We start from the raw sequence: 16259 nt of genomic DNA, 5'->3' as shown, positions 1-16259 counted from the left end.
GTTCCACTGTTCGATCTTTTCCTTAGGAGAATTACCGAATGGGAGGCGGTTTTGTGTGGCCAAGGGTCTCTGAAGTTGCAGAGTATCGAAAGAAAGTGCGTCAAGCCATATTGGATGTAATTGAGAACACCCCGCTGGATCTGCCTGTCACTCAGGATAGTAAATGGGTAGGAGTTAAAAAATAAATCATGATCCTTAGAGCGTCCTGAGCATGGACTGTACAAATCTTGGGGTGCTTACCATTTCTGCAAACCACCCGGATGGAAATTTTCGGCATAAATACAAAATGATTTAGCTTGTCTTAACAGAAGATGGATAACATGCAAAATGTATGAACATCAGCTGTAAATCCCAAAAGGAGTAATAAAAATGCATCACTTTGACCAGAAGCCCATAATTTGAGGAGTATTCCAAATGGAATGATGCGTACCATCTGATTTTCCAACTTGAATTTCCGGGTTTTCCATGTAGATGGTAAGCACCCCTGGACTCCTGATCAGTGTGCACATAATTATTTGAGTCAGGTTTGATATCGATGTTGGTGCAGGTTTTATCCACTTACTTCTGCCATGTTGTCTGATTTGCCAATGCCTAGATTTGCAATGTTCCTTTTTGTTATTTCAGTTTTCACTTAATTCAAGTGAAGGCCGGCAGGGGAAGAGGGAGGTGGCACACTGAGGTTTATGAGCCTATGATTATGACTGTTGAGTGTTACATGTAAAATGTTATTTTAGTTGGGGGTAAAGTTTTCATCTACTCAAGTGAGTGTAGGGTTTACAGTCTATCCACGTCACGCGTGACCTGTATTTTTTAAATTTGAATAGAGTTTTGAAATTTACATGTCAGTTTCGAATATCGCCAACAAGATTTCAGAGTTCCCATAGACATTTTCCTAGTTTATTAAGGGTATAAAGCCATGATTTTTTCTTTACATTACAGTATTAAGTATTTCAAGAATAACGATTGTTTCCCTTGAGTATTATGAATATTTTTTCCAGTTAATGCGTCTTATGGAAAAATTTCCAGAGAAATGTTCAACATTCCATTCAAATGCCGGACATTACAAAGAGGATTTTGAATGTTCATTTCATTCTTGGAAATACTGGTCATGTGTGATGTGGATCGACTGCAAGAAGAACGTACTGATGATCGTGCTTTAAATTATATCAGTAAATAAAGTAAGGATATGTCAAATGCAGCCATTTGGAAATGTACTGTTCAGCATGTCAATCAATAGGCTAAGTGTAAAACCTTGTTAAATATCTTTAGTTATTGGTTTATTGCTCAATCTTATTCATTTTTTCTGATTAATTTTCAGTGGGCTGTTTTCATGGGATTTGAACATGAAAGGTTAGGATTTTAATCTAATTAACATACATGTACAATGTACAGGGTTCTCAAAAAATGGGTACTTGGAGCCTAATGCATACAGTCTTTTTGGTGAAAAAGCTTAAAATGTATACCTGCGTGAACCTCCTTCTTCTAGATCCAGGCTATCTAAATACTCTGAAACTTAATGTTAAATCTCCTCACTCCAGGACCTTTTTTTCAAGATACTGTACTCAGCTTTTATCGTCTTCAACACCACTCTTGCACTGTTTGTTCAGAAATTCCAGTAAGATCCAGAACAGATATACATTGCATTGACAAATTGTATATGTCCCCAATAAAAAAGGACTCTTTTTGCAAAGCCTAGATACACTCAAGACATGTACCTGAGTACAGTTATGTGACATTAGTTAAAATGTTTTTATTAAATACGATAGACATGTGTATGAGCTAACTATTTGTATTTTATTTTTTAACAGGATCCACTTTGAGACCTCGTCGGTTCTGATTCGTCAGATGCCCCTAGAACTTGTCACAATGCCAGTAGGTTGGAAATATGGACCAACAACAACAGGTAAATTACTGCAGACACTTTGTGGCCATTTATTATTCATTATTTTAATAAAATTAAGTACAGGGTGTACAAAATGTAAGCGTGAATTCATTTAAGCTTAGATCATATGAAAATAAGAGTCTCTTGTTTTCATATGGCCTGAGTTGTAATGGGATTAAAGGGAGCTTTTGGAGGGAAATAGTTGGGAAGGATTAGTGACAGAAAACTAGAAAGTAAATATTAATGGTTACATAAGTGGTATCTAAAATAAACTAAACTAGTTTAATTTTAAGCTGTTAGCATTACAAACAGGTATGTTAATGTTCACATTGAGTGAACTGAACAGCAAGTTAGAAAATAAAATGGTAGCTACGTACGCATAGATCAGAGTCAACTACATGTAAACCTTCAGAATATTAAAGGTAACTATTCTGTAGTTATGTATCAGGTAGAGGGGCAAGGTAAGGGCCCCTGTGTCCCTGTGGGTCATGCCATAAGTTCTTCTCAGATCCTCATGGGTCGTTGCACTCTTGGACAAAGGTGTTATGAGTTCCGAGGAAACTTACATGTAAGCCAAGGTTCTTATGGATCAGACATCCACGAAAATCTCAAGAAAAAGGTTTTGGCTCCTCGCGTTCTTTTGACAGATCGAGATACAGACGTGATAAAAGGATACTTAAGTGTCTTTTTTGAGCTTGATTTAGACGCTGCAAAAAACTTCCTTTGACAACAAAAGAAGACATCGTTACTTACATCAAAATCTTTCAAAGATACGATTATTTTGTCATTTTTTTTTTTTTTACGATTCATGGCTGCACAAAAATCATTTATGCAACACAGTGCTTGACTGAGTGTCCAGAACAAACATTGCTCATTACTTTCTGGATATTAATTGTTACCAGTCATATATCATTGCAGACCTCATAAAATTGGCTTTATTTTGGATTTATCTGTTGAAATATTCCCGTTGAAATCTCCTTGTTCAAATTTTCAAAAATTGACAGTTTTGAGCTACGCAGTACATGAAGATTGCACAATTCACCATTATTGCTCAAACACAGCAAGCAAGAGGAAATTAAAAAAAAAAACAAATTTCAATATGTGAAATCACAATTCAAATTCAAATGTTCAAAAATTGACAGTTTCGAACCACATGCCTGAAGATTGCACATTGATTTGCCAATTGCTCAAATCCTACAGCTAGAGAGAGGAAATTAAAAAAAGAAAGTTCAATATGTGAAATCACAATTAAAATCAAGAATCCTTGCCACTTATAAAGACACCAAATTCTGGTACATGTACGTCCAATGGACAAATGTACCAATGACAGTTGAAAAGTTGAATTTTCTGCAACCCTTGCTTCATCAGTACCTTTCAATTCTTGCCAGGTTTTACAAAGTCACAGGGCTTTCAATAAGATTTGAAGCAGGTGGCTGCCCTTGTGCGGCACCTGTCGGAGAGGAATAATATTAATATGAAATGTGGAAACTGTGGAACCGAATGCTCTTAATAGCAAGAAGTCTCTTGGTCACCATTTGTAATGATTTGGCCATGTGATTCTCAAGCACAAACTTGCTTAGCAGGTTCAAAACTTGACAGATAGTAGTTAGATATTTACCGCTTTTGGCACACTTTTGAAAATTTCACTGAATTCATATCTGATTCAACAATGACTCCTGCAACGGAGACGCCATAAACCACACATTATCTCACCCCAATAACTACATAAAATACTATTTCAGCCTTTGAATTCAAAAAACCTAAATTTTTATCCTCGTTTCTCAAAAACCTAAAAACCTAAATTTAGCTTTTGACCTAAAACCTAAAAACCTAAAAACCTAAAAACCTAAATTTTTACTTTCATAAATGACACCAACTCACAAACAATCATCGATTAAATCCAACCAACTCATCAATCGCTGATTTGAATGATGAATACAATATTTTTGAACACCAATTTGGATAAAAAAATAATCATTATGGTTGTTGTGTGACTGGATGCCGTTACTGTCACGCGTGACGTTGTGTGACTTGTCACGAAAATGGACAAAACCCTGAACGTGGGGTGCTCGGTTGGCTGTTTACTTGCCTGGCCCCAGCCAGGTCTTTTTCCCGCCGCTGACAAGGCGGCTGTCCATTTCCCAGTTTACCTCTGGGACAGAGGGAGGTTGAGTTCGGGAAAGAACTCTGAGCACCCCGCTGTAAACCAGTAGGGCCTGAGCGGGCTCACCCTGGAGGTACCGTCCACTGGAAGACATCCCACACTACTCAGTAATTCACCATCTGCACAAGCCGTTAAACAGGTTTCAGTCAGGGGCCAGCTGACACCACCCTAAAGCTTCACCAAAGTTTGTGAACTAATATAATAATGGCCCGATTACCTATATATTACACTCAGTTCTGAAATTTTTACACTTGTGGTGCTATTTTTCTGTATATTGCGTAATATTGCTTGATTTGGATTAACACGCATGCGCTTTCATGCACACAACCCAAAGCGGACTGGACACTAGTTTGTTTAACACACGTGTCGGCCATTTTGTTGCCATTTTGCGAAGAGGTTGTATTTTAATGTTTATGGCTCCTGTTTTGGGATTTTTGAACATTTATTTCTCCACTTTCATCGTTCTGATGTTTGTAGACGCTTTTTGAGGTAAGAATATCATTTATCTTGCACACAACAATAGATTTTTTTTATTGAATCGACTCGCTATCGAATACTCGTGAAACCGTGACTGTATGATAGAATGATTACACATCGACTAAATCCTTGATTGGAATCCAAGAATTGAATTCATCACTGTATCCTTTCCACTTTACCAAAGCTTGTTTCTTCTTGTAATCTCTCCTGATAACTTTATCGATTCTGAATATCTCCTGATTAACTTTCAATAATTCTGGTTCATAAAAACTCCCTTTAATTTCTTTATTATTGAGATCTCTCAGTTTATATGTGATCGGATTCGTGTATTGTATTTTATCGATAATGAAGACCTCTTCTGTGAAATTGGGTGTATAACCCCGATCGAACACTTTTCTTTTGTACTTTGATATTCGAACCTTGTCACCAATTCGGAATTTTGGCTTGTTTGATACTGGTTTCAAATTGCCAAATAGATTGAAGTAAACAGTTCCTTCATTCTTTTTCTTAGATGCCTCTGTCGGTGTCATTTTTATTGAACTGTGTTTAGTGTTATTATACTGCTTCAATATTTTAGGTAAAATATCCAGATACATTGTATTGCCTTGAGCAGTGAATCGTTTCCACATTTTATTTTTAATCGTCCGGTTCCACCTTTCCACCACTGAGGACTTTTCTTCATTTTCAGTCGAATACAGTTTAATGTTATGTTTATTGAGCAAGTCTTTGAAATGTTTGTTGTAGAACTCTGAGCCTTTATCAGTCCACAGATACTTTGGTTTTCGACCCTCTTTGAATATGCTTTCAAATGCTTTCGTTATGGTCTCACCTTTTTTATCTTTTAATGGAACAATCCAGCCGTATTTACTAAAAACATCTATAGTCGTGAGAAGATACCTATTACCTTTATTCCATTTACTGAATTGTTGCATTTCAACAAGATCAGCAGCCCATATTTCATCAATATTATTTACAATAACACGCCGCCGAGTAAAGTTACGCCGTATGGGTTTATGCAGCTCATTAGCTAATTCTTCTTGCCAGTTTTCCTCTTTACCCGACGGCTTTTGACGTTTTTTGGAACCCCAAGACCCAGTTTCTGTTTTGTATTTATTGTATTTCTTGCCAACCAATGTCCCCATTGTCGTTCGGAATATGGAACAGCATCCAATGACTTTACCATCTTTTTGTCAGCTTTTAATTTACATTTTTTATCATCTTTGCAAACTGAATAATCAACATCATGTTGCATGGCTATTGCATCTGTTTTGCCTGTTGGTTTATCGTATATTTCCAGTATTTGCCCTGTTTTGGGGTTATATTTGACTTGATTTTCCAAATCATTGTATGGACCAGTGTATTTATGACCAGGTAATACCCACCCAGCTTTGGGCTTTGGGAGCTTACCAATCATTTTGTGTATATCAATTGAACCACCGCTTTTGGGTCGTCCTTTGATTCCTTTCTCATATTCATCCCAATTTGGTGGGTGCCAACCAATTGCATCATAACTTGAGCATTTCGGTGTGTTGTGAAATTTGCTCCCAATTTTTACCATGCTTTCACATGGATAATTTTTGTATTTTTCTAATGTCTTTTTTCCAGCCTTGCCAGACCAAAATTGACTCGACAATATACCAGTATCTGTGCTAAATGCACTTTTGGCAATGTCACCGGATTTGTATCTATCAAAGACTTCCTTTGTTGATGGAATTAATGTTCCAACAACATCCATCGACTTCGATGCAACCTTACCTGGTGTGCCAAATTGTTCTAAAATTGTATCTAAATTACCACCATCAAGTTCTTTTCGGTCAGTTTTGTACCTTTTTTTTGGCCTTACTTTGGTTGATAATTTATCAAACATCTCTGATCCAGTCTTTTGAACAAAAGGAGTTGCTTTAGAGATAGCATAATCAATAGCTTTTTTCTGCAATTTGGGGTTTCTTAATGCTTCGGATCCATAATATCGACCCATTTCAACAGCTTTCTTTCCCATCCATGGTATTGCATGTTGAATTAACATATCAGCACCAGTCGATGCTAAAGTATCCATTATGCCCCCCCCTTCAGAGGGGCTAACTAGTTTCCCTGTTTTTTAACAAATTTGGTTTTAGTTATCCCACATTCAGCACATGTACAGAAGAACATGAGCCGACCATTTTTGGCTTCCTTGTAACCTGCAGGCTCAATACATTCAGTTTCTTTCTTTTGTTTAACACAATATGATTTGACCATTTTATATCACTATATTAGATTAATTATCATCAGAGTCTGACTCAGAATCTGTTACCAATGTACACCATAAACATAATTTTCCTGAAAATTCTGTGTATTCATCACACTCTTCACAATATCTTATATCAACCATTATACAAACTAATTAGATAATTTTTTAAAATATTGGATTATAAAATTATGATTGACACTTTGATTGTTCATGTCAAAATGTGCATTGTGGATTGTTTTCAATATACTTGTACCCTTTTGTCTCTCAAATAAATAATACAAACACCAATAGCCACATAATACTGAATCTCTTTCCTGGATTTCATCACCTGAATACATTAATCGTTTGCCACTTGTTGACATGAATTGCATAATTTCTTTTGGCATAATTAACCCAAAACTATCAAAATATTCTACAAATTTGTCTCCGTTTCGATACGCAACCCAATGTGTACCTGGTCCAATCTGTGAATCCAGGTTAATGATACCAACTTCATCTTTTTTCATCTTTTGTGGTAGATTATCTCTGCTGTAAATGCCTCTGAAGTGTTTTATTTTGAGTTTTTTGACCCAATCAATGAGTTCAAAGTTACTGAGTGGTTTATTTATGAATTTCACAGAATGTCTCCGATTAATGGAATCCCCTTGAATGGACTGTTTTTGCCTAACAACAGACCTTTTCCTTTTTTGGTTTTTTTTTTCCCTTTACCATACTGATCCCATGTACCGAAAAATGGAGGGGGTCTATAATTAAGTGGTAGGACCAAACCACCATCTTTTTTGGTTGTGTTTGGAACAAAAACTGGGACCGATCTTCTGGATCTACTTCTATCCACCTGTAACCCTTTGCCCATTAATGCATTCAAAACCATTGGAATGCCAATTGAAGCCAATAATGTCCCCAAAAAACCTCCTGATTGTGTCTTAGTTGGTTTAATTACAATCTGTCCACCAGTATGTATTGCATTGACAATTTGCTTCTTTTGTGCTTCAGTGAGCCAATCTTTGTATTTTATTAATTGATCAATTTTATTTTGAGGAATGAGGAAACCACCAAATATTTTATTGACACCCACATTTGCAAGCCCAGAAAGTGCTCCAGTAGCTAATGGTCCAACTGCTTTCGTTGCCATTGGTAGTAATTTTGTGCCAATTTTGAATAATGATGACCAAAGACTGCCTCCTTGTTGTACAGCTTTTCGTATCTGTGTTTTGCTTATTTTAATATCTGCTCCAGTTTTGTTTTGCATTGCCTTTTTCAGCCTATTTATTTGTGTTTTGGTTAACATCAGCTGATCCGGTCCAGTTAATTCAGAACTGGATAATCTTATTGTTATTGCTGAATTGTTTTTTAATGCTTTTGCTAGTCTATCTTTTTGCCCAATTGATAGTGTTACTCCATGTGAATGATAAGTTGTCATATCTTTTATATAACTAACGTTACATTAATTATCGAAACAATAGTTTGCCATCTTTTTGAATGAGCTCCGCGTCTTGCTCGTATAATGTCAATGCATAAACTGAATATGCAGTTGCAGTTGTACCAGATAATTCATAGTGGAATGTCAGCTTTGTGGTACCATCTTTGATATCCATTTTTTGTTTTGTTAAATCGAAATACAAGAATGGGAATAGTGTTTTGAAATTGTTGACATTCAATAAAGTTCCTTGACTGTACTCATTGTTTGCATGCACATATTTGAGGACATCTCTGTAAACTCGAGTCAAATCAGCCTCTGGAGTGTAATGTACATCAGGATATTCATTGCCATTAGCCACAGATAAATGACAATTTAGCAATGTTCTGGGATCTGTTGATACACTAAATGTATTGTACAAAAATGGATTTACTGTTTGTGCAGCAAGATTTGCATCATTGATAATGAAAACAAATACATGCCTTGGCTTTGAAATCCCACTTGTTATCTGAAAATTACCACTTCTTTGTGTTGAAGAATTACTTCTCTCAATATTTTCTCGCAAATAAACCCATTTATGTGGCTTCAAAAACTGACTCATATACAGTGATTGCCCCTCTGAATTGAAAGTGATTCTTGGTACAATAAGCTCCATTCTGGTAATAATTACACGACAATCAGCCCCAGCTTGCCATATTAGAATAGTATCAGATTCAATCTGCAAATTTAATTCCAATCTTGTTGATGGCAATAACTCATCCATCAATGCTTCAAAGAATGAGTATCGATTCAATGGTATTTCTGTATTGACAACAACTGATAGACCCAAAAGTGCTTTTCTTACAGCAAATCCTTTATTGTAGTTATCTTCAGTCGATCGTTCTTCAGCGTGTCGGTTTGTATCCAGATAGAAAAACTCATTTGTTGCTGTCGATTGAGCATATCCTGGACTATATTCCAATAGATTCTTGATATTAACACAATGATTTGCATCATTACAATCATATACCATTTTACCATTCAATCTTACATCGAAATCATGTATAAGACTGTGTGAACCATTAACAATACCATTATGGTCTTCAGCTGCTATATTTGCATTCTGCATTGTTTGGACTTTAAAACCAACTGATATTCTTGCATTATACCAATCAAATGGGGTCACTTCTCCTGTGTTGTCAACAACAAAACGATAACCATCTTTCTTTTGTGACCTATTATTTCCTGGATTACCAGTATTCAATGGTGTCTCCAATTGGAAGAAGACATCTTCGTATCTCTCAATGTATTTTGGATTTCTGAATGATTTCATTTATACAGATATGTTACATTATTTTCATTTCCTCCTTCTTTTGAGTTTTCCACCAGATATCATCCTATTAACTCTCTCAGCTATTTGAAAATCAGTCAGTGGCTGCTCCATTTTTGGTTGGCTCATTGTCACTGATTTTGTTTTGGAAGGTTGTTTTTTGCTCAATAATTGAATTATTTTATCACCTGCTTTATTACCAGCAAACTCACCAGTTTTGGTGACTGCTTTTTCAGCTGCAGTTTTGGCTCCTTTCTTAGCTAATTCTTTTGCTGTTTTTCCGAAAAGTTTTGATCCAACTGATCTGAAAACATCCATAATTCCTTCACCATGGATATGTTTCATCGCATAACGACCCAATTCTGGGTCAAAACGTGGCTTAAATTCACTTTGTCGTACCATATATTGATATATTATATTAAACTAGACCTGAGAATCAAGCTCATGAACCAGTCAATGCCATTCAAGTCAATTGGCCGACCCAAAGCGTCAGTCACTGTTATCCCCATTTCTGAAATAATTGATTTGGAAACTGGGCTGTATAATGCTCTTTTTGGCTCAAAAGTAAAGGGATAACTCCTTGTTAAATTGTCAGTGGGTATCATTATCAGTGTATTTGTGAATCGTCCATCACTGAGGCTATCAGTTATTATATCACAATTAATGTCCAAAACGTCAATATCATTGGTAATATTTGGCAATTTTGTCCCATGTTCAGTTTGGTTAATTAACTTTGGTTCAAATCCAATAAGTGCTCCAAAATTAGAGTTTCTAATATCAAGCTGCCATTGGTTGTCCAGCTCAATGACAACTCTATATGATGAAAGCACAAAATATAGATTGATGCCCTTGCTGGAAGATGGTTTATCTCCATTTTGAATTATTGATTGAGTGATATAATCATCAAGATCATCATATGAATACATTCCATCAACAAATGTGATTGTTTCCCATTTTGTACCATTATCTGGGCTGTATTTTATTGTATTATTGTTGTATCCTGCATTGACATTATGCCACGAGTATGTCATTGAAACTCGATCAACAGCTAGCTCATGTCTCATTGTTGTGTCAAGCTTCAATGGTGGATCAAATTTGATAATAAAGTCTTCAGGCCGACTTCGACCTATTTTCTGTCGGTTAACAGATGAAATATGTATCGCTCTTTCTTGCATATATTATTTGATTATATATTATGCAAGAATAATCCGCGTCCTAGCGAATTATATATTGTTGCAATAAATCAATGAGTTGTTTGTTGTTTATCAAGCCAAGTTGATTCAATTTATGGGCTATTTGTGAAAATTCCTCTTTGACTCCATTATTACCAGCCAAAATGGATCCACCAAGCAATTCCATTCTGTCAATCAAATCATTAGCATCATTGAAATAAACAACACCAGAGCCCAATTTCTTGAATTTTTTGCTGTATTTCTTCTTTGGTTGCGTATAACCAGAACCTTTTTTGATGGTTTTCATTCCTTCTGGGATTATTTTAATGCGCCCTCTGTATTTTTGCAATAATTTTATATCTTCATCTATTTTATCAATTTTGTCTTTATTATTGGTCTTTCCTTGGCCCTTGGATAAAGGACCCTTCTTTGTTCCAAGTTTTTTCAACATTTTGCCAATATAAGCATCGTAATCATTGATGTCAATATCTCCTTGCATAGAAGCTTGGAGAACAGAACTCGGAGGTGCAAGATCGTATTGCATCAATTTTTGGATTTCATCAATATCAAAACCAACATCCAAATTTGATTCAACATCAGGTGACATCATTAATGGTTTATAGCCAATTGGTAGCTTTGCTTCTGGTGATTGTGTTTCAGGCTGATAAGTTAACATAGCAATGTCTTCCAAACCTGAAGTTAACGCTTTTTGGTTTTTCTCCAATTGTTCAATCAGTTTGTCTTGTTTTTCATCAATTGTTTGTTTTGTTTCCTCTTGAGCTTTAATAATTGGTTTGAAAGTTTCTGTTAAACCTTGTTGTAAATCTTGTTTATCATGCTTGTACTCCTTCAATGTATCTCTAACTTGTTTGGTTATTGTTCCAGCCTTAATCTTGGCTTCAGATAATTGTTTTAATCTCTGTAAATCCATTATATTATTAACTTATATAATGTATTGATATACATGGAAATCCCAAATTATGATAGACATGATAAAAACACTAATTTCAAAAGATTGTATGGTTACATGCCAAGTGACACGTTTCGGATGTTAATATGTGGTAATTCAGGATCTGGAAAGACAAATTTATTGTATCATATGCTGATGAAACCACTTTTGTATTATGATAGAATACATTTGTATGCCAAAAATTTGGAGCAACAAAAATACAAAGATATGCTACAAACATTGACTGATATATCAAATAGTGTCGGGTATAATGTCCTTGTTTGTAGCAATGATGATATAATTCCAGTGGAGGAATTGAAGGATGAAGATGCCCAGAAGATAGTAATATTTGATGACTTTATTTGTGAAAAAAACCAGAAACCATTGATTGATTATTTTATTCGTGGCAGACACAAGAACTGCTCTGTTATTTATCTGAGCCAATCGTTCTACAAAACACCAAAAGATATTCGACTCAATTGCTCTCATTTCTGTGTCTATGACTTTCCTAGCAGCAATGAAAGAGGTCTGATATCCCGTGAGTTGGGTGTCGAAAAGGATAAATACATTAAAGCAACCAAAGAGCCATTTTCATTTCTATATGTTGATAAGCCCATGAAGAGAATTAACAGGAATTTTTATGGAACAATATAACCAAATGATATAAATGGGAATATTCAACGAACATAGTTCACCGTCTTCTTTCACAACGGTTCCTCTTCAAGGAGCTGCTGGGCCTCAAGGAATAGGGTTTAAATTAACCCCAAATGGAAATTATGATATACAAAACAAAAAACTTGTTAATGTTAAACAAGGAGCTGATCCCAATGATGTTGTCACAAAGAGCCAAATACAATTGTTGGATAATGCTCCTGGTGATGTGCGAGCTAATAAAGCAGTAATTTACAGCAACAGTGGAAGTGTTCATACCAATAGTATTTATCTACAAGACACGCCAGACGGTGCTGGCAGCTCCAATGATGTTCGATTATTGACTGAGCATCAGTCTTATGAAAACATTCATCTTAATATACCAGATTTGAAAAACTTTGATGGCCATGGTGGACGAGCTAAAAGTGAAATAATGGTTACATCAACAGAACAACATATTACTGGACGAAAAACATTTTTTGATATTAGTGTTTTAAAACCTGATAATAACGATCAAGCGGCGAATAAAAAATATGTCGATGATGAGATTAAAAAAATACCATCACCTGATTTGTCTACATATTTGAAAAAAGATGGCACTGTTGAAATGACTGGAAATCTGGATATGGGTAATCAACAAATTACTCATCTTGGAGACAATATACAAAATACATATGATGTTGTTAATTTAGGTTTCTGTGATACTAAATATTTACAAAAAGTCTCCAATAGTGACCTCGATATGGACAATCATAAAATCAAAGATATGGCTCAACCAACTGATGATAACGATGCTGTTAATAAACACTACGTTGATCATAACTTTCTCAACAGGTTAACACCCAATGCTCTTGGTGGTGAATTAGATATGAGAGGTCATAAAATAATCGTTCTTGGAAATCCTTCCAATCCCAATGATGCTTCCACTAAAGCATATGTTGATACAGAAATAGCTAAAATACCATCTGTTGGAAGTGATTTGAGTGTATATTTGAAAAAAGATGGAAGTGTTGCAATGACTGGAAACCTTGATATGAATAATAAACAAATCAAAGATATGGCTCAACCAACTGATGATAATGATGCTACTACCAAAAAATATTTTGATGACAAATTGGAGCAAAGTCATCTTGTCAGCAGCCATAAAACAAATGAATTCAAATATCTTACAGATACCGATGAAAGCAGTTCAGAATATAATATAACAGTGTATGGAATAGCTGCTTTCAATCAATCCCCACATCAGAATAAAAAAGCTTATGATATCACATTGATTAAAGACAGTGGAAGTAATGATTACAGATCAAGGATAGGCTTCAATATTTATACTCTTGCTATTGGAACATACACAATTGTGTTTGAATTCTACCCACCAGAAATGACTAATATTCAATTATCATGTACTGCTTCTGAAGCATACATCCACAAAGCTGTACAGCGTGATTTCACTGCTTATAGCAAGCTATTGGTTCAATTCAATAACAACAGCAAACAAACTCCAAATTACATCTATTTGACGATGCATGGAACAGCTACAGCGACTCCAGTACAATGTCATCTGGTTGTTTACGGTGTCAAAGATTGGTCAGATAGCGTTTATCCAGGAGTGTATGACGGCTTGGACAATGAAATGTTTGAATATAAAAATGGAGATATGGAGATGAAAGTCAATATGGATATGAATAATAAGATTATTTCTGGTTTAATAAATCCGATATTTGATTCTGAAGCAATGAATTTGGGTTATTTTACCAACTTATTCAAAACGAAATACACTGGAACTATTGCCAGTGGTGTTTTCCAAAGAACAAATCCAACAAATAATTTTCAAATCGCTGCTGATGGAAATAACTTTTTCAATCTATACTCCGTTGTTTTCCAAAGCAATCAACAAGTTGCAAATGCACAAATTTTGATAAATGGGAAAAAACAAGGTGAAACAACCAACACTGACACATACCACAGAATCGGGAACATAATAAGTGGAAGCAATACATTCGCTTTGCCTAAATCAACAAAATTTGTCAGTATTGATTCTATGTCAATATTGGATAATATTGGAGCAGGAACTGCTGTTAATGGAACTTTTGAATTGAAAGTATTATACTCTGATTATTTTGAAAGATATCATGCTGTCAATAAAAGTTGGTTGTCAAATATTGAAACTTCAAGTGTTGTTAACGGCAACATAAAAAATGGAGTTTTTGAAAATGTTCATGGTTACCAATTTGGAACATTAGGCCCGGTTAAAATAAAAAATATTGTAATTAATACAAAAAATCATTACCAAGTTTCTTTTGTTGCCATTGCTAACAGTAAAACTTTATTTTCCCATTTAATACAATTTAATATGAAAATTGGGAGAAATTTTATAACTACAAATACAACAATCAAACCCATGATAATTCAAATGGGGATTTTTAAAAGAAGACCAGGGTTTACTTCTCCAACTTTGAACCAAGAAGTCACAGGAACTTTTGAAATTTATTTATCAACACTATTAATATAATGCCATACATTGAAGATGAAAATGGAAACCATATTCTTGATGATGATGGAAACAAAATTGAGTTCACAGTTGAACATGAAAATTTCCCAGATGGATACAAACACAGAGAATCTATCCATGTGAATGATGATGGTCATTTGGATACAGAAAACAGACATTTGGTGATCAAAGATGGAGTTAATTCAAATCATGCAATTTCACTCCAACAATTAATAAACAACAATGAAGACATCATCAAACCATATGTTGAAACAAAAATACAACAAGCTCTGGCTCAGTTTAAAGCTCAACAAGCTCAGGAAGCTGTAACGTTTCTCAACAATCAAGTTGCAATGAGAATAGGAAGAAAAAGTGGTACAATACCAAAAACAAATTACAAATGGATAAAATTATTGAGTAAAGATGACATTAAAGGAATCAATACATTGCAAGAGATTATTGTGACAAACACATATATCAGGAGAAATGACAGATATCATCATTCCAAATCCGATTTGGTGTCATCATCATTTGATCAATTGGAATTCTTCTTTGATGTGTCATTTGAAAACTATTATTGCTACTTCAAGAATCATCCATCTGATTGGACAATGAAGTATTTTGTTGAATATATTAGGATACAATTACCTGACAATAATGATAAATAAAAATATTGTAATCAAATTGTATAATGAAAGAATTGTCAGAATTGCAAGAACACATTCGAACATCGATGATAGATTTTCACCGTAAATTGAGTCTTCCAATATTACCCAGACAGGAATGCATGATAAAAAGTATCGTAATATTCACATATTTGTATGAAAAACATTACAACACAGGTTTACCTGATGAAGTTTACAAAGAGTTAATTCATGATGGAATCGGATTAATTGGGCCTGGAGATGGATGGTTAACAGCTATTCTCCATAAATTATTTGGTTGGCATCCATATATCAGGTCTCATGGAATATTGCATGATGCTTATGGCCAATTTTACAACAGATATCATCGTGACAAAGGATACATGTACACCATTAATGAGAAAAAAACATATCCTTGGATGAAAAAATGCATGTTTTTGGGTCAAATAACTGGTCTCTATTATTGCATCAAAAATAAGATAACCATATAATATATGCAAAAGAAGAAATTAATAATTGATTTCAATCATATTTCAAATCAATTATCAACAGAAGAAATTGATGAATTGAAAGCTTATTACATGACATATCACAAAAAGATGTGGATGTACAAAAGTGCATACAAAAGATTCAAAAAATGGGAATTCGCTGGTAATATTTCATCCATTGTATTTGCAACTGGTGGTATTGCATCATCGGTTGCAACCAGTGGAGCTTCATTATTGGCAATATCATCGGTGTCTGTCATAATTCAAGCTTATATGAAGCATAAAAAAGTTGAAATCAAACTTTATCAATGCCAATATGCTTTCCAAACTTACGGACATTTATTAAATGAAATAAAAGAAATAATGAGAAATGGACATTTTGATAGAG

At 34.7% G+C, this 16259-nt stretch overlaps 1 protein-coding gene across 5 annotated transcripts in view; it reads left to right on the top strand.

Moving 5' to 3' along the window:
* LOC146463554 (uncharacterized) overlaps nt 1–16259 on the top strand; it is a 66587-nt gene that overhangs the window by 28458 nt on the left and 21870 nt on the right. For all 5 annotated transcript variants that reach the window (XM_085084295.1, XM_085084298.1, XM_085084296.1 and 2 more), the window contains 3 exons: nt 27–167; nt 1319–1350; nt 1809–1903. In XM_085084295.1, the coding sequence (XP_084940421.1) occupies nt 27–167; nt 1319–1350; nt 1809–1903 (268 nt within the window). The remainder of the gene's footprint in view (nt 1–26; nt 168–1318; nt 1351–1808; nt 1904–16259) is intronic.

Source organism: Pavona decussata, unplaced genomic scaffold, assembly GCF_977016875.1.
Source record: "Pavona decussata unplaced genomic scaffold, jaPavDecu1.1 SCAFFOLD_175, whole genome shotgun sequence".
Taxonomy (NCBI): domain Eukaryota; kingdom Metazoa; phylum Cnidaria; class Anthozoa; order Scleractinia; family Agariciidae; genus Pavona; species Pavona decussata.
Note: the sequence above shows the minus strand (reverse complement) of the source record. Positions and strands in the feature narration are given on the sequence as shown.